Source organism: Mastigoproctus giganteus, chromosome 8 (assembly GCF_048544385.1).
Source record: "Mastigoproctus giganteus isolate SK-2022 chromosome 8, ASM4854438v1, whole genome shotgun sequence".
Taxonomy (NCBI): Eukaryota; Metazoa; Arthropoda; class Arachnida; order Uropygi; family Thelyphonidae; genus Mastigoproctus; species Mastigoproctus giganteus.
This window is the reverse complement of record NC_143582.1, coordinates 151,700,624-151,724,609: the sequence shown is the minus strand read 5'-3', so window position 1 is coordinate 151,724,609 and position 23,986 is coordinate 151,700,624. Positions and strand designations below refer to the sequence as shown.

General features: G+C 36.2%; 1 protein-coding gene across 4 annotated transcripts in view; it reads right to left on the bottom strand.

The window, feature by feature from the left end:
• Positions 1–23,986, bottom strand: part of LOC150081922 (protein PALS1-like) — a 262,311-nt gene that overhangs the window by 64,076 nt on the left and 174,249 nt on the right. For 3 of the 4 annotated variants that reach the window (XM_090378985.1, XM_090378987.1, XM_090378988.1), the window contains 3 exons: positions 18,883–19,094; positions 13,397–13,624; positions 3,278–3,353 (listed from right to left, as the gene is read on the bottom strand). In XM_090378985.1, coding sequence (XP_090235111.1) covers positions 3,278–3,353; positions 13,397–13,624; positions 18,883–19,094 — 516 coding nt within the window. The remainder of the gene's footprint in view (positions 1–3,277; positions 3,354–13,396; positions 13,625–18,882; positions 19,095–23,986) is intronic. The other variant, XM_090378986.1, reaches the window with a different exon arrangement.

The window sequence follows — 23,986 nt, the reverse complement described above, 5'->3', positions numbered from 1 at the left end:
AGAGGTGAATTATTTCTAAACATGTTTTCAAATTACTACCATAAAGGCAACAAATTAATTTAACAGAATAGAGTAAAGAGATTTTAAGACAAAGAAGATTCCAAATGAGGAAGTCTCTGATGAGAAAAATCAGAGTGGATAATGCACAAATACCACCTTTGAAGTAAAAGGAATCAAAATAATTAGAGCAACTGAGGTGCAAGGTGGTTGTGGCAACCAATAAATGAGATTCTGTCAGACAGCAGATGGAAATAATTCAGATAGAAAAGAGACTACATGTCTGTGAAATGAACTGAAAAATTGAAGTTTACCTCCTTTCATACATAACTTTGTTCCATCAGTTTGACTATTCGTGACACATTGATGTAGAGAAAGTGAAAGTTTGGGATGTACGAATTGATGAAATTTCAGTATATGACAGCAAGACTATACTCAGCTCCTTGGTATTATGTGGCCTCAGCAATGCCCTCAAATCACACACATTTACTTCAGTCATACAACTGAAGAATTGAACCAGATAGATTATGCATTACCCGATCTGGACACCTAGAGAGTAGCCAATAGGTTTAATCCAGTGCAGTAGTGCACAAACTTATTTCGCTCGCGACCCCCTATATTAAATATAAAACTGACATGACCCCTCAATGTAAACCCCTAGGGAGGATGACAAGATTTTTAGAGGAAAAAAAACATATATATTATTTGAGTACTGAGAAAGGAATAAAAAAAAATTTACTTTTTAATTTACACATTAATATAATTGTTTAATATTTTTATTGAATACAGCAAAAATAACAAATCAAATTATTCTTCAATTAAGATTACAAAACAATAAAAAATGAACAATAATAAAACAATCAATGAGAAGGATGAGTCTGGATAACCAATAATGTTTGGTCCACATTTGGATGCAATATTTGAAATTGCTAATCTCATGTCATCTTCTGGATCAAGTGTAGAATGTTGTTTTGTTTTCATAGCTGTTAATTTTGAGAAACAAACCTCACATAAATATGTAGACCCGAAAGGTAACTACCTTTGTATCACCATTTTCGATAATTCTGGATACTCATCTTGAACAGAAATCCAAAATTTCACAAGTAGTCTTGAAACGAGCACGTTATGCTTTGTCAGATGACAGCTAGGTCAATAAGATATACCTTTTTGCTCAATGGTAATTTCGGGACACGGAGAAATTTCAAAAGCAAAGGGATCACGAATCCAATACTTTTTTTTTTTCTGGAGGTACATAATTGTTTGGAAAAATTCTTAATTAGCATTGTTAGGTGGGTGGAAATGACATCCTAAATTGTAAAACGCCAATATTATTGCTATTAACAAAATCAGAAAAACATGGGAACATTTCAGTATTATTACACTCAAATTCAGTTTTCCAAAGGTTAAGTTTATTTTTGAAAGCTTCTGATATTAATAGATTTGTTCCCTGTCCTTGAAGACTTAAATTCAAATCACCACATTTTTAAAATATATCAAAAAGGTAGCCAAGTTTTCCTAGCCATATTTTAATTGTAAACAATTGGGCAAGGTCCTGATCTGTATCTGATAAAAACAATAAAACTTCCATGTTTTAGGTCAAAAAGACATCGCAACACCTTACCACTGAACAACCACGTCACTTTCATAAATAAAAGCGTTTCATAAGCAGATCCCATTTCTTTACAAAGTATAAGGAAAAAGTCTGCTATTTAAGCTTCTACTTTCAATAAAAGTTGATCACACCTACTGTATCTTTCGAAACTTCGCTCAAATCAGTTTGCATTTCTTTCGCTACTAATGCTTCCCTATACAATGATTAAAAACTATATTTGGAGCAATAATTTCCTTTACTTTGCCTTTTGAACCTTTATTTTCTCCTGTTAATGCAGCCATCAGTACAAATCGCAACACAGTTGTTCCATGTTAGATTATTTGTGTGAAAGAAAATATTTATAACATCAAAAATCTTCTGGCCCATTTTTCTTCCTTCCACAGCTTTTTAAAATAGAAAATCCTCAAATATCCCCCTCGTAGCAGTACCCAACATATACAATAAGTTGAGCAAAGTTTGAAATATCTGTGGATTCATCTAACTGTATTGCAAAAATTGAACTTTGTCTCAACCAATTTAATAAATTGAATTTTATGTTGTCCAATAACTAATACACAATGAGACCGTCTCTGGACAGAGGAATGGTTTTTAAATCATTGCTGTACTTTTTTCTATGCATAATTGAAATAAATTTTATTGCAGCAAGGAGAATGCACCAAATTACGAAGAAGAATAAAGCTTGCATGCAACCAGGGCCAGCAGAACATGGTAAGCAGGGCATGGGGATGCCGCAATTCAAAATTTTTATTATAATAATATTTAATAAAAGTATCTCAAGGGCACCAAATACATTTCTGCCTAGGGATGCCAAAAACCCTAGCGCTGCACCTACTTGCAACACACTTGCTATGTGTATTTACTGCTACCGCACATTCGCACCTCTGGCCTTTAGGCAATACAGTACAGGCATTATGAGAATTTGTGCTGTAGGAAGCAAGAATTAAAGCTGAAGGGATTAATTGAGTAATACTTCTCAGTACTACTCAGCATTTGCTTAGTACTGAGAAGTACATATTAATACATACTGCGAAGTTGCACTAGTCAGCTGCTTTTTGTGTGTCCATAGCCAGTGAGCAAATTAAGGCGTATTCCCGATACGCCTTAATTTGCTCACATACATTACAAAATTGGTGGGAAGTAGGTTTCATTTGTATCTCAAACTTAGTTTGAATAGCAAGGTCTCTACACCTATTGAAAAAGTAAGTTTAACAATATGTTTTTAGCTTTTATATACACAAAAAATTTATTTAAAAATTTCTGCTACACCTTTAATTTATCCTGGGATTATCTAACAGCTGTTAGATAATCTAGTGGATTATCTAACAGCTGGCCTGCAAAAAAACATTTAAGTTCTCTCCAAAATGTAGGGAATACTGGATCCTGTCATTTTGCCCATCATAATTCTAACTACATGACTGAAGAAATAGTGTTATCCATTGTGAATAATTAGTTATGAGGCAAAAATACAGGATTTTTTCCAAATGGAAACTTGAACTGATAGAACAGATAATAGTGCATAGCAGTTCTTGCAGGGATTTTGGAACAAAACTTTTTTTATAAGGGTTTTAGTTGTTCTAAGGAAATAGACAACAAAATTAGTTCCTCTAAACATAAATTGTTTTGCAAAAGCTTTCCATTATAATATTCTAAAGATGGGAAAATTCTTACCACTTTTTTCAGCAGCACCACCTCTTACTATCCTGCCAACAACAACAGCTTCTCCCTCATTTTTAACTGTTGCACCCTGAAATTTAAAAATAAATTACCTAAGTAAGCATTTTGATGTGTTACTCATAAAATTCGAGGATTGGATTCACTATTTATAGTTACAGTATTTACATATTAAACCCAATCACTGCAATAATTTCTGAATAAAATCTGAAGTGACCTTGGGGGCAAAGAGTATGAACACAGGTGCATACATTACAAAATTGAGCAATTATGATATCACCAAAAAACGTGTACAATGAAGTTGAAAACTTCTTTAGCACTGATCAAAAAGAGCATAAATGGAAATTATTTTTAACTATAGATTAAAAGAAAAAAAAAAAAAAAAGGTGCACTCCATATATTTTCAGGAAAAAAATGAAGTTTATTGAAAAGAGATGAAAAGTAAAAAGCATTTTAATAACGTAACCATTTTTATGCCAGAATTAACAATATTCTGCAATCCTTGATTTCAAAAATCCTTGTAAATGTTGTTGTCAAGGCTAGCATAAGAAATAAAGTGGCTGAAAGAACTAATTACAACAAATGCTGCACTATTTTTATTTTAAATTAATCCCCCTGAATTAGGTGAAAATCTTATCAAGAATGTAGAAATGACCATTAGCATCTACCCACATAACAGCTAACTGCAATTATTTAAATTCTCATCAACACCAGGGATGGTAAACCCACCACATACATGCCACTTGTGGCCTGTAAAAATGTTATTTTATGTAAAAATAACAAAGTGTTATAACATTTCATTTCTTGATAGCATAAAAAAGCTACATGCATACAGCAGAGCTTTCCAAAGTGGATGTAGCATCATGTCTCAAAAGGTGTTGTAAAGTTTTTGCATATCACTCTTTTTAATATAATTTCTTTTCACTGCATATATTGATATACAGCATAAATAATAAAAGCTTATGAAGTTGGGAATAAGTGCACATAATATTCTAGCAATTCCTAATGGAATGGAGGGAGGTTAGAAATGTGAAAATTTAACAATTTTTAAGAAGTTAAAATCTATTCTTGTATAAAGTGAATGAAGTGGTTGAAGAAAGAAGAATAACTAGAGAAATGTTAGTCTTCCTTTCAGGCATAAATTTACCCTAAATATATTACTTAACTGACTGGAATAGAATATTCAGAAGTAAAAAATTCCAGAGAACCGGCAGATTATTATTATATTTTTTTAGTTCAACTTCTGAATATTCTCTTCTACTCAGTTATATAACATATTTAGGATAAATTCATGTCTGAAAGGAGACTTACAGTTCACTTTATAGTTATCCTTCTCTCTTCAACCACTTCATTCACTTTATACAAGAGCAGATTTATCTTCTGAAAATTCATTAAAATTTTCATTCAACTCATTTCCCACCCATAACTTCCATTCAGTCAGTGACTGCAAGAATATTATATGTATATATTGATATAGTTGATTGATTAAAATACAATTATTAGTAGAGGTAAACAATGCAAGAAAGCAAGCTTAAACAGAATCAGCAAAAAAAAAAAAAAAAAAAAATTCACACATCACCTGTCCACCTCCTCCCCCCAATAGTTTGTCTAGAATTTATTCAAACTACACACTCCCATCCAACACAACAGATGGAAGTTTGTTCCAACAATCAACCACCCACTGACTGAAGGCAAAATGTTGCCCATCTATCATGCAACCATCTTTCCTCAATTTGAACATATGCCCTCTCAAGTGTGTAGTTTGAGTAAGAGGAAGAATGCCATCTGCAGTGAGCTTTCTGAATCCATTCAAAGTCTTTAACATCTCAATAAGATCATCTTGCAGATGCCTAGTCTCCAGATGCTGCAATTTGCAAAGCTTTTTGGTAAGAGCACCCTTTTGTTCTCCTCACCAATCTCATTGCCCTTTTCTGCACCTGTTCCAGCAGATCTACATACTAAAATAAGACCTCCAGACTACTATCCTTTAGTGTTAATTTAATGTAGATAATCAGTGGCGCTGATGAGCTTCTCACTTCGATTCTGAGGATGAACATTTATTCGTTAACCTATATTATATGTATCTTAAAAAATTAAAAACAATTTTATGTTTGTTACAAAGGCATAAATAAGTAATTAGTAAAAAAAAAAAAACATTTGGTACCATCAGGTGTGCAGATCAGGATGGGGGATTTGATTCTTGTAGCTTCGGTATCCATCCCTAGGTGGCATAGGAAAAGGTAAAAGGTTGTCCACCCACTCCCCACCCCCTGCTCTAGACTTAACGATTTGAAAAAGATTTTGAAAATGCCATCAAATTTAGCATTAATAGAGGCATATGATGCAAGAAAGCAAGCAAGCTTACACAGCATCAGCCAAAAAAAACACCTTTCCATTTCAGCCATCCAGTCACTCCAAATGTTTGTTTAATTCAGCCTTAAATTTATTTAAGGCTATCAACTTCCACAACAACAGCTGAAAGTCTGTTCCGGCAATCAACTATCCGTTGACTAAAGGCAAACTTCCACACATCTATTCTACAACTGCCTTACCTCAATTTGAATCTATGTCCCCTCAGGTTCTTAGTCTGAGCAAGTTGAAGTATCCTGTCAGCATTGATCCTGCTCAAACCATTCAAGGCCTTATACACCTCAATCAAATCACCTTGCAGATGCCTAGTCTTTACATGCTGCAACTTGCAGAACTTAAGCCTTTCTTCATAAGCACACTCCTTTGTTCCTCTCACCAATCTTGTTGCACTTCTCTGTATTCGTTCTAGCAACTCTACATATTGCTTAAAATGAGGCCTCCAGACCTGTACGCAGTACTCAAGGTGTGGTCTGACCACTGCTTTATACAAAGGTAAAATCACCTCCTTGTCTCTGCTAGCAAAATTCCTATATATATATCATTGACAAAACTCCATGACCTGCTCTGGCCACCCGTCTGCACTGCTCAGAGAACTTCATATCTGACTGCACAATTACCCCCAGGTCTTTTTCATTCTCCACCTCCATGAGTGTAATACCACAGAGTTGGTACATTTCTTTTGGGTTACTGCTATCCATATGCAGTACTTTGCAATTGTCAATGTTAAACTTCAGTTGCCACTTCTCAGCCCATCTGCCTAACTTTTCTAGATCCTATTGCAGCAGCATACTGTCTTTACTGTCATTAAGAACCCTGCCAACCTTTGTATCATCTGCAAACTTGGACATTAAGCCTTATATACCTTCATTGATATCAATGATAAATACACAAAACAACAATGGGCCCAGCACCAAACACTGGGGGACTCCACTAATAACAGTCCACAGAGCATTGTCCATTTATTACCACCCTGTCATCTCCCACTCAACCATCCCTTTATCCATTGCAGTAACTTGCCCTTAATGCCTTACTGCCCCAATTTGTACAGTCTTCCATGTGAAACAGTATCAAAAACTTTCCTGAAATCCAAGTATATGATATCAAAATTATTCTTTGCATCCAGTTCCTTTGTGACCACATCATAGTATCCAATCAAATTGCATTAGCAGAGGCATTTGATGCAAGAAAGCAAGCTTATTCAGCATCAGCCAAAAAAAAAAAAAAAAAACCAACCACTACTCCCATTTCACCCCTCCGTTCGTTCGAAATACCTGTCCAGCTGAGCCTTAAATTTGTTTAGGCTATCAACTTCAACAACAAGCGATGGGAGTCTATTCCACAAACCAACTGCCCGCTGGCTAAAGGCAAATTTCCGCACATCTATCCGACATCCGTCCTTCCTCAATTTGAATTTATGCCCTCTCAGGTAATTATTCTGAGCAAAAGGAAGAATCCCATCAGCATTGAGCATGCTCAAACCATTCAAGGCTTTATACACCTCTATCAGATCACCTCGCCGGTGCCTAGTCTCCAGACACTGTAATTTGCAAAACTTGAGCCTTTCTTCGTAAGAGCACCCCTTTGTTCCATTCACTAATCTTGTTGCCCTTCTCTGTACTCGTTCCAGCAGCTCTACATCCTTCTTGAAATGAGGCCTCCAGACCTGTATACAATACTCTAGGTGTGGCCTGACCATTGCCTTATACAAGGGAATAATCACCTCCTTATCCCTGCTAGAAAAATTCCTATATATCATTGACAATACACCATGAGCTACTCTTGCAGCCCGTCTGCACTGCTCGGAGAACTTCATATCTGCCTGCACAACCACCCCCAAGTCCCTTTCATTCTCTACCACTGTCAGTGTAGTACCACAGAGTTGATACGTTGCTCTGGGGTTGCTGTTTCCCCATGTGTAGTACTTTACATTTGTCAATGTTAAACTTCATTTGCCACCTTTCAGCCCATCTGCTCAACCTTTCCAGATCCTGTTGAAGCAGCATAGTGTCAGTAGTGTCCTTGACAACCCTGCCTACCTTTGTATCGTCTGCAAACTTCGACATTAAGCTTGATATACCATCATCAATATCATTTATGAATACAGAAAACAATAATGGACCCAACACTGAGCCCCCTGAGGGACTCCACTAATAACATTAGTCCACGACGAGCAGTGTCCATTGATTACCACTCTCTGTCTTATTCCCCTCAGCCACCCCTTTATCCACAGCAGCAATTTGCCTCCAATGTTATACTTCTCCAATTTGTGCAGCAGTCTTCCATGTGCAACAGTATCAAAAGCCTTTGTAAGATCCAAGTATATAATATCAAAGTTATTCCCTGCATCCAGTTCCTTTGTGACTGCATCATAGTATCCAATTAAATTGGTCAGGCCAGACTTCCCCTTAACAAAACCATGCTGTGTCCGAGCTATAACTGAAGTCTTGTCTAAATGATCCTGCAGTGCTTCTTTAACTAGTGCCTCCATTAATTTTCCTGGAACAGAAGTTAAACTCACAGGTCTATAATTACTTGTGTCAGCCTTTGATCCTCCTTTGTGAGTTGGGGTCACATTTGCACATCTCCAGTCTGTGCGTACCTCCCCTGAGTCCAAGGAAGCTCTTATAATTATGGCTAAGGGTTTGCTTACTTCCTTTGCTGCCTCCTTTAATATAACTGGATAGATCCCATCCGCCCCGGGTGCCTTTCTTGTGTTTATCTTCAACAATTTCTCCTCCACTTTACTCTCAGTTATTACAAGATTCTCTAGCTTACTGTTAGAGTTGAATACACCTCTGGCTTTCCCCTCGCTAAATAACTCCTCATGTGTGAATGTCGATGCAAAATATTCATTTAGTTTGTTAGCTACCTGATCAGGATCATCAACAGTTGACCCATCGATATCAAGTGGACCAATCTGATTCATCCCCTTCCTTCTAGAGTTTACATAAGTAAAGAACTCTTTGCTGTTTTTCTTTGCATCACTTGCCAAAGATTTCTCGTAATCTGCCTTCGCCTGCCTAACCTCCTTTGTAACTTGGTTACAGATCAACTTGTATCTATCATAGGCTTCTGTGTCATGTGTTAATTTGTATGTATCCCATGCATGTTTCTTCTCTGCCATATGCCTCATCAGTTCATCTGACATCCATTTAGGCCTAAACCTTGAACAATATTTCTTAGTTGGTATGTAAAGCCTAGTAGCTTCCAAGATAAGTTCTTTGAATGCTTCCCATTTTGCATTTGCTGTTGGTAACATCATCGGTTGGTCCCACTGTATAGAATTTAAATACTGTCTCAGTCCATCATAGTCGCCTTTACGAAAGCAATAACCCTTCCCTTTACCCCTAATGGTAGTTACCTCTTTGAGTAAATCCCACTTCAGTACACTGTGATCACTGCCACCTAGTGGTTCATTTATCTCCAGATTCTTAATGCATGAAGAATCACTGCTGATAATCAAATCAAGAGTATTCCTCTCTCTAATTGCCTCACAAACATGCTGATGTAGAAAACAATCAACCAATAAATCCACAAAAGCCTTGCTAGTGTGTTAGTGATCAGCCCCCAAATTCCAGTCAATATCTGGGAAATTAAAATCTCCCATTATAAGACTCTCTGATTTACTGGCCCACTCTATTTCCCCGTACAGTTTCTTATTATACTCATCAGAGTCATTAGGCCTATAGCACACTCCTACTCTCAATTTTGATCTCCCAATGCTTATGTCACACCAAACTGACTCGACACTGCACTGTCCAGCAATGTCCACTGGCTTCACTTCCTTGGATTTTATGTATTTCTTAACTAATAGCATAACCCCTCCTCCCTTCCTATCCGTTCTGTAGACGTTGTACTCCCCAAATTCCAGTTCTGCATTCCTTATATCTGTGTGACACCACGTCTCTGATATCCCAACAATATCTGCCTTTAATGTTTTGAGCAATACCTCAAATTCATCAAATTTATTTACTAAACTCCTAGCATTGGTGTACACGCAAGTATACATGCACCTATTTCTATTCTTAGCTACCCTAACACAACCCATGTGTTTACTTGTACCGCAATGACTCCCGGCAGTCTCTGAAATATCCTGCATCTTGTTTTTCAGGCTTCTGCTCATTCCAATAGAAGCAGTGCAAGGATCTCTTTCACCTCTGCCAGTGGCTACTGTAAATTGGTCAGACAAGACTTCCCCTTAACAAACCCATGCTGTGTCTGAACTATTGCTGCTGTCTTGTCTAGGTGATCCTGTATCACCTCTTTAACAAGTGACTCCATTATTTTCCCCAGAACAGAAGTTAAACTAACATGTCTATAATTATGTCACCCTTTGAACCCCCTTTGTGAATTGGGGATACATTTGCACATCTCCAGTCCATGGGGACATCCCCTGACTCTAAAGATGCTCTTATAATTATGGCTAAGGGTTTGCTTACTTCCCTTACTGTCTGCATTATAACTGGATAGATTCCATCTGCCTGTTTTTTAAGTTTGACTTCAAAAATTTCTTCTCCACTTTGTTCCCTGTTAGAATTTGATATATTTCTGGCATTCCCCTCCTTGAATAACTCTTCATGTGTGAATGTCGATGCAAAATATTCATTCAGTTTATCAGCTACTTCAGCAGGGTCATCAATAGTCGAACCATCTATGTTAAGTGGACCAATCTGATTCATCCCCCTTTCTTCTAGAGTTTACGTAAGTAAAGAACTCTTTGCTGTGTTTCATTGCATCCTTTACCAAAGATTTCTCGTAATCTGTCTTTGCCTTCCTAACTTGATTACAGCTTATATCTGTCATAGGCTTCTTTGTCGTCTGATAATTTATATGCATACCATGCATTTTTCTTCTCTGCCACGAGCCCCATTAATTCATCCGACATCCATTTAGGCTTGAACCTTGAACAGTATTTCTTAGTTGGTATGAAAAGCCTAGTAGCCTCCAAGATTAAGTCCCTGAAGACTTCCCACTTAGAATTCCCCGTTGGTAACATCATCAGTTGATCCCACTCTATAGAATTTAAAAACTGTCCAAGACCGCTGTAGTCACCTTTACGAAAACTAAAACCCTTCCCTTTACCCTTGATGGTAGTTACCTCTTTAAGTAAATCCCACATCAGTATAATGTGATCACTGTCACCTAGTGGTTTATCTGCAAATTCCTAATGCATGCATCATCACTGCTGATAATCAAGATCAAGGGTATTACTCCCTCTGGTTGCCCCTCAAACATGTTGCTGTAGAAAACGATCCTCCAATAAATCCACAAAAGTCTTGCTAGTGTGCAAGTGACCAACCCACAAGTTCCAGTTAATATCTGGAAAGTTAAAATCCCCCATTACAAGACATTCTGATTTACTGGCCCATTCTATTTCTCTACACAACTATTCATTATACTCATCAGCATCACTAGGCCTATAATATACTCCTACTCTCATTTTCCCTTTCCCAGTGTTTATGTCACACCAAACACTCAATATTTGATATAAAACAGGTTAGATTACAAGAATAGTTTTTGTAAAAACTTTTCTACTTTTCATCTATTTTCAATAAACTTGAAAATTTTTTTTCCAAAATATTTGTGGAGTGTACCAATTTTTAAACTGATTAGTTATTCCTACAAATGACTTCTCCAAGAATTTAACTTATTTATTACACTATGTACATAACAAAAAAAAAAAAAGTTTGTTTATAACTTACTGTTCCTGATATATATTGTTTGCTGAATCCAATGGCATCATTGGCTTTCTCTGGTATCAATATTTTGGTTACAACTGAACATTTTATGTTTTGGCAACATTTGCATGTATTACAGAAGTGCATATCAAACTGATATTAAGAGCCAGTAGTATTCTTGGAGACCAAATCACAGAACCCTGCTCCCCAGCTGTATGACTTGGGTGGGGGTGGATCAAGTCTCACTTTTATCTACTGTGCTAAATGCCAATATCATTCAGAGTTTAGGTGATATATGCTCTTAGTCAGATGCCATACATAACAGTTTCAATATGATGGTATTTCTGTGAAGTGTAATTACTGTATAATGCTAATTTCTTTTGTCATTGTGATATTATATACCAGTTTGTTAACAGATATATATCAAAACTCAGAACAAATGATATTTTTGTATAAATTAAGTTGCATATTGTTCTTTACAATTTATGCACAATTTCTAGCTAAAAATGTGCTTAAACTGAAGTAAGTTTCAAAAGTTTCTCCATTAATGAACAAACTGTCTTAACCTTCCAGTATATACTGCTATTTGATACCCGTATTTACAACTGACAGTCAATAGATGAGAGCATGAAAATAAATTTCAAAATTGGTGATTACAATTATTAGCCTCAGTTTTCCGATGTCTTGTTGGACCCAAAACTGAAATTTTCTGGAATTGCAATCTATAAGCAGGTGAAACTGAATCAATCAATAAACAGACATACAGAATATCACAAAAAAGTAATTTTTTTTTCTTAAAATAATTTCATTTTAATGCTAGGTGCAATACACACAAATTAACATTAAGAGTTTGTACTTAAAAGTTTTCATTTTTGCAAAACTTAAATTCCATGAACAAACTCAATCCATAGACTCACTTCACTCTAACAACTAGCAGAAGAGTCCCTACTGCAAGCCCATGTACTACTGAATGGGTTAAAATTATCATGTTTATCAACCATACAAGCCTTATTTTATTAAACCCATTTTACCGCATTGATAATTTTGCTATTTAAATTTAACGATATTACTCATTATCAAGGTGTGCTTTAAAATACTTCTAACAATTCTGACTTCACAGGTAGGTAACAAAATATAATTAAGAAAATTGGCTAAATGAATGAGGTGCTACTCAAAATTATGAGAATGAATAGGAAACAAAGATTAATACACTCATCTAATTTTGCATCATGAGGCCTTCAAAGCATTCCCTTGGGATTTAATACAGCAAACCCAGATATTCTCTCATTGAAAGCACAAATTCTTTTTTATAACTGTCAAGTTTGTCCTACAATTTTTGCTTTGTCTCATACTCTTGCCTTTGAACTTTAATTCTATGCTTGGAAACAAGAAGTCATTGGGAGTAAAGTTTGAAGAAAAGGGTGGTTAGAACTACCCAATATTCTTGGACAGAATGTTGACACCAACACCAAACACTTACTTTTCATAAGATATATCTTCTCTAAAGATTGCTTATCACAAGTTATGAATTTCTGAAGCTGCATTACCAAGCTTGAACCAAATCCCCAGGGGCTCACATCTGGTGAATATGGGCTTGGCATAACCAGGGTCCTGAGCTAGATATCATCATTCTTTTTTTTGACGATTTCCTCCCCCCCCCCTCTGAAAATTTTTTTGGCTGGTGCAGCATAAGCTTCAGGCTTCCTTGCGCTATACGTCTAATAATAATAATAAAACTTGTTACAAATATTTCTTTTGAACCACTAATAAGAGACACAAACATTATGTTCAGTAGCATTGCTTGCATTGACTAATGCAGGCAAAGAATTGCTGAAAATGAGGAAAGCTACTACAGCATATACTCTACTACCACCTAGCTGGAAAATTCACTTACCATTATCAATAACATTTTTACATTACCATTCACATAAATATTAGGTAACACCTCATATTTCTAAGTAACCAGTGACTGCTGTTATTTCATCAAAAAAAAAAAAAAAAAAAAAAAGAATGATAGCTACATGCCAAATCTATACTAAACCAATTGCAGATGCTAAAATATACATACCAGAGGTTCACTAGTTTTATCTATCCGTACTATTTTGACACTCTCTTCAGCATACTGTGATGCCCTGTCCAGTAGTTCCTCATCGGGAGATACTGACACTACTAATGGACCTTGCCTTTCAGCTATTTTGTCATGACTATAAAGAAGACCTTGAAAATCATACTTGTTGAGTATATCTACTAATTCAGCAGCATCGTCAGAAGCATATTCCTGTAGGAAGTTCACTAGCTGAATTTAAAAAGTATATAAGAGACCATTACTAAGTGGTTCTCAATTGATGAAAGTGATTATTTTACTTTTAAAGCTGCTAGAATTCAATTTTTTTTTTTTTTCATAGTTATACAGCATTCAACAATTATTTGCCAAATTTAAATAAAAGTGAAGAAATTAATTTTTAATAATTTAATTTATTAAATTTCAATAACTTTGGAACACAGGAATTATTTATGTATATAAAAGGATACAGAAATATAAATTCAAAGTCAAAAGGATAAACTTTATGGGGACCAAAATAAAATTTTGGAATTTTATTCTGGAAGAAAGGCACTATTTGATTTCCTTAATTATCACTTAACCTTCTTTGCTAGTATGGCAACTGACAGATGCCATTTTTATAAATTTCTTTTCCTCCTAAACTTGTAAGTTAAATCAAATCCTCCCATGCATGTTTGACCACCAGTATTCTCTAATTGGCTACACAGAAAACTATTATGCTATATAGTATATACAGTATCTTCTGTTTTCAATTTTAAATAATAGCAGTAATAGTGCCAAATGATACAAGAAAGCAAGCTTATTTTGCATCAGCAAAAAAATAATAAACAAATAAATAAAAATAAAAAAAAGGAAGAAGTAGACAAGAATTTGTCTAGTTCTTCCTTAAATTTATTCAAACAATCCTTTTCCACAACAGATAGAAGCCTGTTCCAACAATCAACCACCTGCTGGCAAACTTCTACACATCTATTCTTGCAACTATCCTTCCTCAATGTGTGTAATCGCAGCAAGAGGAAAAATGCCATTCACATTCAGCTTACTTAATCCATTCACGGCGTTAAACACCTCGATCGAATCTCCATGCAGGTGCCTTAGTCTCCAGAAGCTGCAATTTGCAGGACTGAAGCCTTTCTGGGTGAGAGCACCCTTTTGTTCCTTTCACCAATCTGGCTACCCTTCTCTGCACCTGTTCTAGCAGATCTACATCGTTCCTAAAGTGAGGCCTCCAGACCTTAGAACAGGCAAGAAAGCAATTTTATTTAGCATCAGCCAAAAAAAAAAAAAAAAAGTTTTCATTCCCCCCATCCTTTCACTCCAAACGTGTGTTTAGTTCAGCCTTGAATTTACTTAAGGCTGTTAACTTCCACAATGACAAATGGAAGCTTGTTCCGGCAATCTATTCTACAACCATCTTTCCTCAATTTGAATTTATGCCCCCTCAGGTGCAGAATCAGTGCAAGAGGAAGAATCCATTAGCATTAAGCTTGCTCAAACCATTCAAGGCCTTATACATCCCAATCAGATCACCTTGCAGGTGTCTAGTCTCCAGATGCTGCAATTTGCAGAACTTACACCTATCTTCATAATAGCAACCCTTTGTTCCACTAACTAATCTCGTTTCCCTTCTCTATACTCATTCTAGTAGCTCAACATCTTTCCTAAAATGAGGCCTTCAGACCTGTACGCAGTACTCAAGGTGTGGCCTGACCATTGCCTCATACACATGTACAAGGGGATAATCACTTTTTCTCTGCTAGCAAAATTCCTACATATCATTGACAAGACCCCAGTGAGCTACTCATCCAGCCTATCTGCACTGCTCAGAAAACTTCATATCTGACTGCACAATTACCCCCAGGTCTTTTTCATTCTCCACTATCCTGAAGTGTAGTAGTGCACGATTGGTATGTTACTCTGGGGCTACTTCTACCCATATGCAGTACTTTGCATTTGTCAATGTTAAACTTAAGTTGCCACCTCTCAGCCCATCTGCTCAACTTTTCTAGATCCTGTTGCAGTAGCGTACCATCCTTACTGTCACTAACAACCCTACCAACCTTAGTGTTGTCTGCAAACTGGGACATTAAGACTGATATATCTTCATCAATATCATTGATAAATACAGAAAGAACAATGGACCCAACACAGACCCCCTGGGGAACTCCACTAATAACATTAGTCCATGAAGAGCAGTGTCCATTGATTACCACTTTGTCTTCTCCCATTTGTTCTTCTCTGCACTTGTTATAGCAGACCTACAACCTTCCTAAAGTGAAGCCTCCAGACTTGTATACAATACTCAAGATGAAGCCTAACCATTGCCTTGTACAAAGGAATAATCATCTTCTTACCCTACTAGCAAAGTTTCTGTATATCATTGACAAAACCCCATGAGTTGTTCTTGCACGTGTCTGCACTTCTCAGAGAATTTCATCTCTGACTGCACAATTACTCCCAGGCCTTTTTCATTTTCTATTACCCTGGGTGTAATCACTGATAACCCAGGTTCAGTACCTTGCATTTGTCAATGTTAAATATCAACTGCCATTTCTCCACCCATTGACCCAATTTTCCTAGATCTTGTTGCAGTAGCTACCCTGATAACTGTCATTAACCACCCTGCCTTTGTATCATCTGCAAACTTTGACATTAAGCCTGATATCAATATCATTAATAAATTTTGAAAACAGTGGGCCCCAGCACTGAACCCTGGGTGACTTCACATATTAGTGAAGTCACACTCCACAAAGAGCAGTGCCCACTAATAACCACCCCTTTATTCATAGCAGTAACTTGCCCCTAATGCCACATTATTCCAGTTTATAAAGCAGTTTTTGTTTTTTTTATGTGCAACAGTATGAATAGCCTTCCTGAAATCAAAGTATATGATATCAAAATCATTGTTTTCATCCAATTCCTTGGTCACTGCATGATAGTAACCTATCAGATTGGTTAGACAAGACCACCCCTTAACAAATCCATGCTGTAACTGCAGTATAACTGCATTCCTGTCCAGATGGTCTTGCACTACTTCATTAACCAGTGACTCCATTTTCCCTGGAACAGATGTTAAGCTAACAGGTTCATGACTTCTCATGCCACCTTTTTTTTTCCTCTTTATGAGTTGGGGATACATTTGCACGTTTTCAGTCTATAAGGACCTTCCCTAAATTCAAGGATGCTCTCATAATGATGGCTAAAAGCTTACCTCATAATATCATCAGATGGATTCCATCCACCCCAGCTGGGGTTTTTTTTTTTTTTTTTTTTTAGTGTTCAGCTTTAACAATTTCTCTTCCACTTTCCTTTCAATTATCACCAAGTTATTTAGCTCCCCATTGGAGTTTGATAAACTTCTGGCATCTCCTTCCCTAAAGAATTCCTCATGTGTGAATGTAGATGGAAGGAACATACCTATTCAATTTGTCCTCAAACTGAGCAGGGTCAAAAACAGTTAACCCATTGACATCATGTCCCAATGTGATTCAATCCCTTCCTTCTACTGTTAATATAAGAATAGAAGTCTTCGCTACTTTTCTTTGCCAGAGACTTCTAATATCTGCCTTAGCCTGGCTAACACCTCTTTTGTGACTTGATTACAGACTAACTTCAAATTCATCATGAAAATCATGAATTACGAGAATTTTTTGTGGTGTTTAACTGATGCCAGGCAATTGCCATTCTCACATAGCATCTGTGAGACACCAGCAACAGGTGTATAATCTTGCTTTTAATTTCAATTTCGGCAGCTGAACACATACATCTGACAAAAATACATATCTTCACATTGCATTTATCAGACTTCATAAGTGTTTATGTTTCAATCCAGGAGTTCAATAACCATTAAAATTCTAAAAAATGCTATATAAAAACTTTATCATTACTGGTTTCTCTTGTTTATTTTCATTCAATATTTTTAAATTGGATTTATCAAATCATAATTAACAGGTCACCATTTTCAACTCAATAAAAATGGCGGCTAAGGTAAAGAAAGCCTGCATGAGAAGCATGCAAAAGTTCGATGGAATTTACCAGTAAAAGTACTTTGCCGTAACAGCATTTGTATTGTTGCTCGCTCGGTAAACAGACGGTGGGTGTTATCGGTCAGGAGTAGAAGTTGAATCCCACGGGAGCTTGAAATCCTCCCGAAGTGTGTGTGGAGGGGGGGGGGTAACCTGACCTTTTTTTCTTTAGAATCACTAATTGAATTAATTAATTGAATCCCGAACAGAATCATATTGGAAATTCTGGCATCGTAAAAAATGTTCGTAACAGTTTCACTGGTAAACTTTTTCGAAGTTTGCCATGCTTCTCGTGTGGGCTTTTTTTTTTTTTTCCCCTTAATAAACAATTTATCCACTAATCCACCAGTGATTCTAAAGAAAAAAGGTCAGGTTACCCCCTCCACTTTGGGAGGGTTTCAATCTTCCATGGGATTCAATTTCTACTCCTGACCGATAACACCCACCGTCTGTTTACCGAGCGAGCAACAATACAAATGCTGTTACGGCAAAGTACTTTTACCGGTAAATTTCATCAAACTTATACATGCTTCTCGTGCAGGCTTTCTTTACCTTCGCCAAAAGGACTAAATTAATTTTTTGTAATTTAAACAAAAATCAGGTATCATGCAGATGCCATAAAAGTGTGCATTAAATTGAGGGCACAAGTGATAGAAAGTTAATGTCATTACACACAAATGATACTCAATAGCGTATTCCTCACCACACGAATTCCTCTTTAATAATATTCCTGTGATGTTTAACAAGGCTTTTATTTGTTAATGGTTTGTTTATTTGGTTTTTAGGAGCATTAGCAACTAAGGCCATATTGCTCCGGGAATATGCGGTGGTCATTCCCTTGACCTTTCCGCATCCTCCGTATTTGGTGGTTACGGGCTCAAAACCCCGGTCTAATCAAGAAGTGTGTGCTACGCACTGCTGCTCCTTCCCACCTGGCTATGGAAGTGCCCATTTTGTTAATGGAGTTAACTTCTTGAAATGTGTCAAAATCCAGTCCAAGACAATAACTTCCCCCAATTCAGGTTGCCCACTTCATGTTTAGTCACACAGTAGATGGACATATTCATTAATTCCTTTGAACAACTGTACCACTTTTTAGAAATATACAAGTGAAATAGCCTAATGCTAAAAGGAGAGCTTCTGACCTCTTATTATTTGGGGGGGGGGGGGGTTTAAGGAGCATTTAGCAACTAAGGCTATATCGCTCTGGGGATATGCGGTGGTCATTCCCTGACCTTTCTGCATCCTCCATATTTGGTGGTCACGGGCTCGAACCCTGTCTAGTCAAGAAGCATGTGCTACGCACTGCTGCTCCTGGCCACCTGGCTACAGGGTGCCTTTCTAACCTCTTATATAATTTATTTTAAAAATGTCTGAGAAAGCCTTGCCATAAGTTTGTCTTAAGATTAGCTATATAGAATTATTATAGCTGACACATTCATTCACAGAAATAATTTTACTACTTACATCTTGAGCAGCACCCTGAGAATCACTACATAATGGAGTAGGTGGACAACTAAAGCAACAAATTTCTTGTATCTTGTTATGCAGATTCAGTGTATGCTGGAACTGTTCTGAATGAATTAGATCTTCAATTAATTTTAATTCTTCTCCTTTCACCCCATTTTTCTCAAGGAACCCTTCTATTGTACGTAATGATAACAGCAATTCTGAAGAACCTAAATTATACATGAGAGCAAAAAAAAAAAAAAAGAAGCCTTTAGAGTTATCTGGGCATTTAATAGAGAATATCATATATACTCAAGTGCTAATATAAGAAATATCACTTACAATACATTAGGGCAACATTTAGACTCAAGTACTAAACCAAACCAGGTGAAGGGGACACCAAGGTACATAATCAGATTTTTATCCTCACAAAAAGAAACAGCAAGGCCACAAAACTCTGGCTTATGACTAAATCCACCTTTGAATACATTTCAGCTGCTTTTAAAGTACAATTTTAATTAGTTTTAACCATTGATAATAATCTTATCTAAATGGTAAGATCTTCTCACCTACATATGCCATAAAATCTTGCAAAAAAACACTGAAAACAAACCTGACTTTAACATTAATAAATTTAATCATAAAACTTTAACCTATTCAGTGACATGTCAGTGTACCCATGGTAACAATGCACCTGTTCTGTGCCTTACCTTTTTATACTTGTCTTGACAGCAGTACTTTTTTATTTTTTTATTAGTATTAGTAATGGCTGCATGGTGCAAGAAAGCCTATAGCTTATGCTGCACCAGCCAAAAAAAAAAAAAAATCCGAATACAACAATGATAAAAACAAAACAAATAATAATAATTAATAAAAAAAAGGAAATTAAACCTATCATCCTATGTGCTTCCCTTATCCGAAAGTACTATCCAGATGACCTTTGAATTTCCCCACACTGTCGGCCTCTACCACCCATGAAGGCAACTTATTCCAGTAATTTATAACTCGCTGGCTAAAATAAAACTTCCTGAAGTCCAATCTAAACATTTCCCCCCGTAACTTGAATTTATGTCCCCTAGTTCTAGCATAATTTATAATCTTGAAAATTTCGTCCTCATTCATTTTACTGATGCCTCTCAGAGCCTTAAATACCTCAATCAAATCTCCTCTAAGGTGTCTAGTTTCCAAACTCTGCAACCCACATATTCGAAGTCTTACTTCATAAGGACACCCTTTTGCCGATCTCACCAGGCGAGTTACCCTTCTTTGCACCCTTTCAAGAAGCTCGATGTCTTTCTTTAGGTGCGGCCTCCATACTTGAACACAGTATTCCAAGTGTGGTCTAACATAAGCCTTATATAATGGGATTATCACGTCCCTATCTCTACTTGCAAAAGTTCGATAGATCATTGATAGGACACCATGGGCCTTCCTTGCAACCTGTTTACAATGCTCAGAGAATTTCATGTCTGACCGTATCGTAACACCCAAGTCCCTTTCCTCCAGTACTGGGTTTAGTTCAACTCCACCAAGTGAATAAGTTATTTTGGGATTACTGTTTCCCAAGTGTAATACATTACACTTTGTTGGATTAAAGCATAGCTGCCATTTTTGCAACCATTCCTGAAGTCTATCTAGGTCTCTCTGAAGAAGCTCAGCTTGACAGTGATCATTAACTACTCTACCAATTTTAACATCATCTGCAAATTTAGACATCACGCCCTCTATCCCTTCATCAATGTCGTTTATGAAAATTAAAAACAACAGTGGTCCTAATCCTTGGGGAACCCCACTTCTTACATCAACCCAATCTGAGGAATAGCCATTTATCACAACCCTCTGCCTCCTGCCCTGAAGCCATCCTTCTATCCATCTAAGGATTTTCCCAGTGATTCCAACCTGTTGCAGCTTATAAAGCAAACGCTCATGTGGGACTGAGTCAAAAGCTTTGCTGAAATCTAAATAAACAATGTCGAAATTATTCCCTAAATCCAGCTCGTGAGTGACCCTTTCGAAATAGCAAACCAGATTTGTTAAACATGATTTTCCCTTTACAAAACCATGCTGAGTATCCTTGAGAATTTCAATTCGATCCAAATGATCCTGAATTCCACCCTTGATCATTGCCTCCATGATTTTCCCTACTACTGAAGTCAGACTGACAGGTCGATAATTTCCAACTTCACTTTTAGAGCCACCCTTATGTATGGGAGATACATTTGCACTTTTCCAATCCAAGGGAATCTCTCCAGAGTCTAGTGATGCTCGCATAATTAGTCTCAATGGTTCAATGCACTCGCTTGCCGCCTCCCTTAAGATTATAGGGTATATTCCATCAACTCCAGGAGCCTTACTTGTCTGTAGCTCGAAAGTTTTTTCATTAAATAATCTTGCGAAATTTCAATATCATTAATTACATATTTTTTAACTTCGCTCCCACAATTTCCCATTGCCACAAAAGGTTTTTCATTTGTAAATATCGATGCAAAATAACTGTTGAGTTCATCTGCAATGGCAGCTGGTGTATTTAATACTATCTCCTTTCCCTTACGTAAAGGTCCGATCTGGTTTGTCCTGCTCTTCTTGGCATTTATATATGTGAAGAATTCTTTATCCCCCCTCTTTGCTCTGTTTGCTAGTGATTTCTCATAAACTGCCTTCGCCTGTCAAACCCCTTCTGTGGCTCTATTACAAATCACCTTGTAGCTGTTATAGGCTTAAGTACTTTTTATTGCTCTGTAACCTTTCATGCCACCTTTTTCTGCCCAAGTAATGTGGCAACTTCACTATTCATCCAACTTGGAACCCTCCTCGTGGAGTATTTTTTTTAATGGTATATACGCATTCAAGGCATCTGTGATTAATGTTTTAAAAGCGCACCACAGTTCAAATGTATTCATTTTTTGCACGATATCTACCCAGTTAAAAGAGGCCACATAGTACCTTAAGGCATCGTAATTTCCTTTTCTGAAATTAAAACCCATTCCTTTGACTTTTACTTCTGCTACCTCTCTCGTCATCATCCACCGTAGAACTCCGTGATCACTTCCTGCTACTGATTCCTCTACTGTCAGCCCTGTTATGTCATTTGATTCATGTGTGATGAGGTCTAGGATATTCTTTTCTCTAGTACTTTCCCTGACATGTTGGTATATTTTCTGTTTACACTCTGGGATAGCCACAAAAGTCAGGAATTTAAAAGTTTATGTTCTTGTTTATACTCCGGCACGACCACCAGGTCAGTGGAGTTTGCAAAAAAATCATCAATATAAACATTAATCGTATTTAGCAGTCATGGGCTTGAGCCCCAGTTCACTCAAAGAGCACATGCTATTGCACTCCTGACACTCGGCTATGTTGGCAGAGGTTACCAACTGGCAGGTTGCAGTCCACATCCAGACCTGCCAATCAATTTGGGAACCATGAGTGATCTGACTAAGTTGATAATCTGACATTTAAATTATTTAATTTGCCTTTTTTATGTTCCTACTAACACTTTCACTGCTACCTTTCTGACCACAGTTTCAAACCATGGAATTAAGCCAATCTGGATTGGAAAAAGCAGAAACATTTTGAGCTTTCTTCTCACTGACTGAAGAAACCAGTCCCCAGTGATGGCTGATTAATAAAAATATCCAATTTTTCTTCTGTCAAATTGGAAGGAAAAGCTCTAAAAGTAGGGTTGTTTCCCCTCTACGTGAACTAAAATCCAATTTGCACATTTGTGTTCAAGAAGCAGTGAAAGTGTTAACCTGATGCATAAAATTTAAAAAGTTAGTTAATGTACATAATGCATTACATTTCAGGTGTGTTAAATTAATTTTTTTTTATTTTCTTAATTGTTCTTTATATTTTTTTTTTGATGAATAGAAGTGAAAAGTAAAACATGGTTATCTCCTTATCAATTAATTACCAAGTTCACAACTTTATAGAACACTTAAAACTATAAGTTTACATTCTCTAAACTTAGTCATTCAGTTTAATTACAACTGTATATATCTCTTCTCCTGTATACTTCTTTATAAGTCACTTTTATTTCTATATATACATATCGATTTGCATGCGACACCATGTTCATGAGTCTTCATAATACACAAAGCATGCATGGACTGTCTAAAGCTACCAATACTGCATGAAAACTACATTTAATTTATGAATTTTTTTCTTTCATATAATTTGTACGGAAAAAAATAATCCGCTGAATTAATGAAATTTTGGATGGCTCGACAAAACTTTCTAAAAGAATAAAATAGAGTTACATGAAAACCTATCCACCGGGGGTCAAGTTTTTACATGCAAATGGACAGATATGGTATTAGTGTCTCTCTCTCTCTCTCTCTCTCTCTCACACATGCATAACTATGATTTAAAATACACTTTGCAGTAATTTCAAATCATTACTCACTTGGTTACCTCTGATAAAAAAATAAATAAATATTATTACTTTGCAAATAAAATCTGATTATTTTTAAATTGCAGCGTAAAGAATTAGGCTCTGGGGGTGAGAAAGAAATTTAAAAAAAAAAAAAGCACTCAACAGTGATTTTTGTGATACTAAATTTCAGTGTTACATTCTAGAAGTTTCCAACAAGGCGTTAAAATTAATTTTAATTCTCATGATATCAATTTTTGGGAAAATTTTAAACATTAATTTAAATAAGTTTTGCTTCACTAATCTTTCAAATTATTAATAAAACTGGAAAGTCTTAGAGCTAGAATATAGTCTAGTGTTCATGCAGACCAAAGTCTGCATGAACACTAGACTATAAAACATTAAAGACACATTAAAAATATTCCTATTTATTAATTTTTGACTTAGGAGGTATTGTAAATACTATCTATACACTTATATTTAGGAATTCTTTCATCAACTATATGTATTGTTGTATTTTTTGCATCAGGTGAAGTGTGGATTCTCTAAAGGATGACTACCCTAATTACACAATTTAAAACTCAGTTGTGTTAAATTTTTTTATTTATTTTTATTTCCAGCTAGCACAGATTATATTCTTGAATGTTATAAAAATTGATGAAATTTTTTATCTATTAATTTATAAATACTCATGCAAATTCTAGAAAAGTAATTTTCCACTCTGCCACTGGATGATTCTCTGTAAAAGCA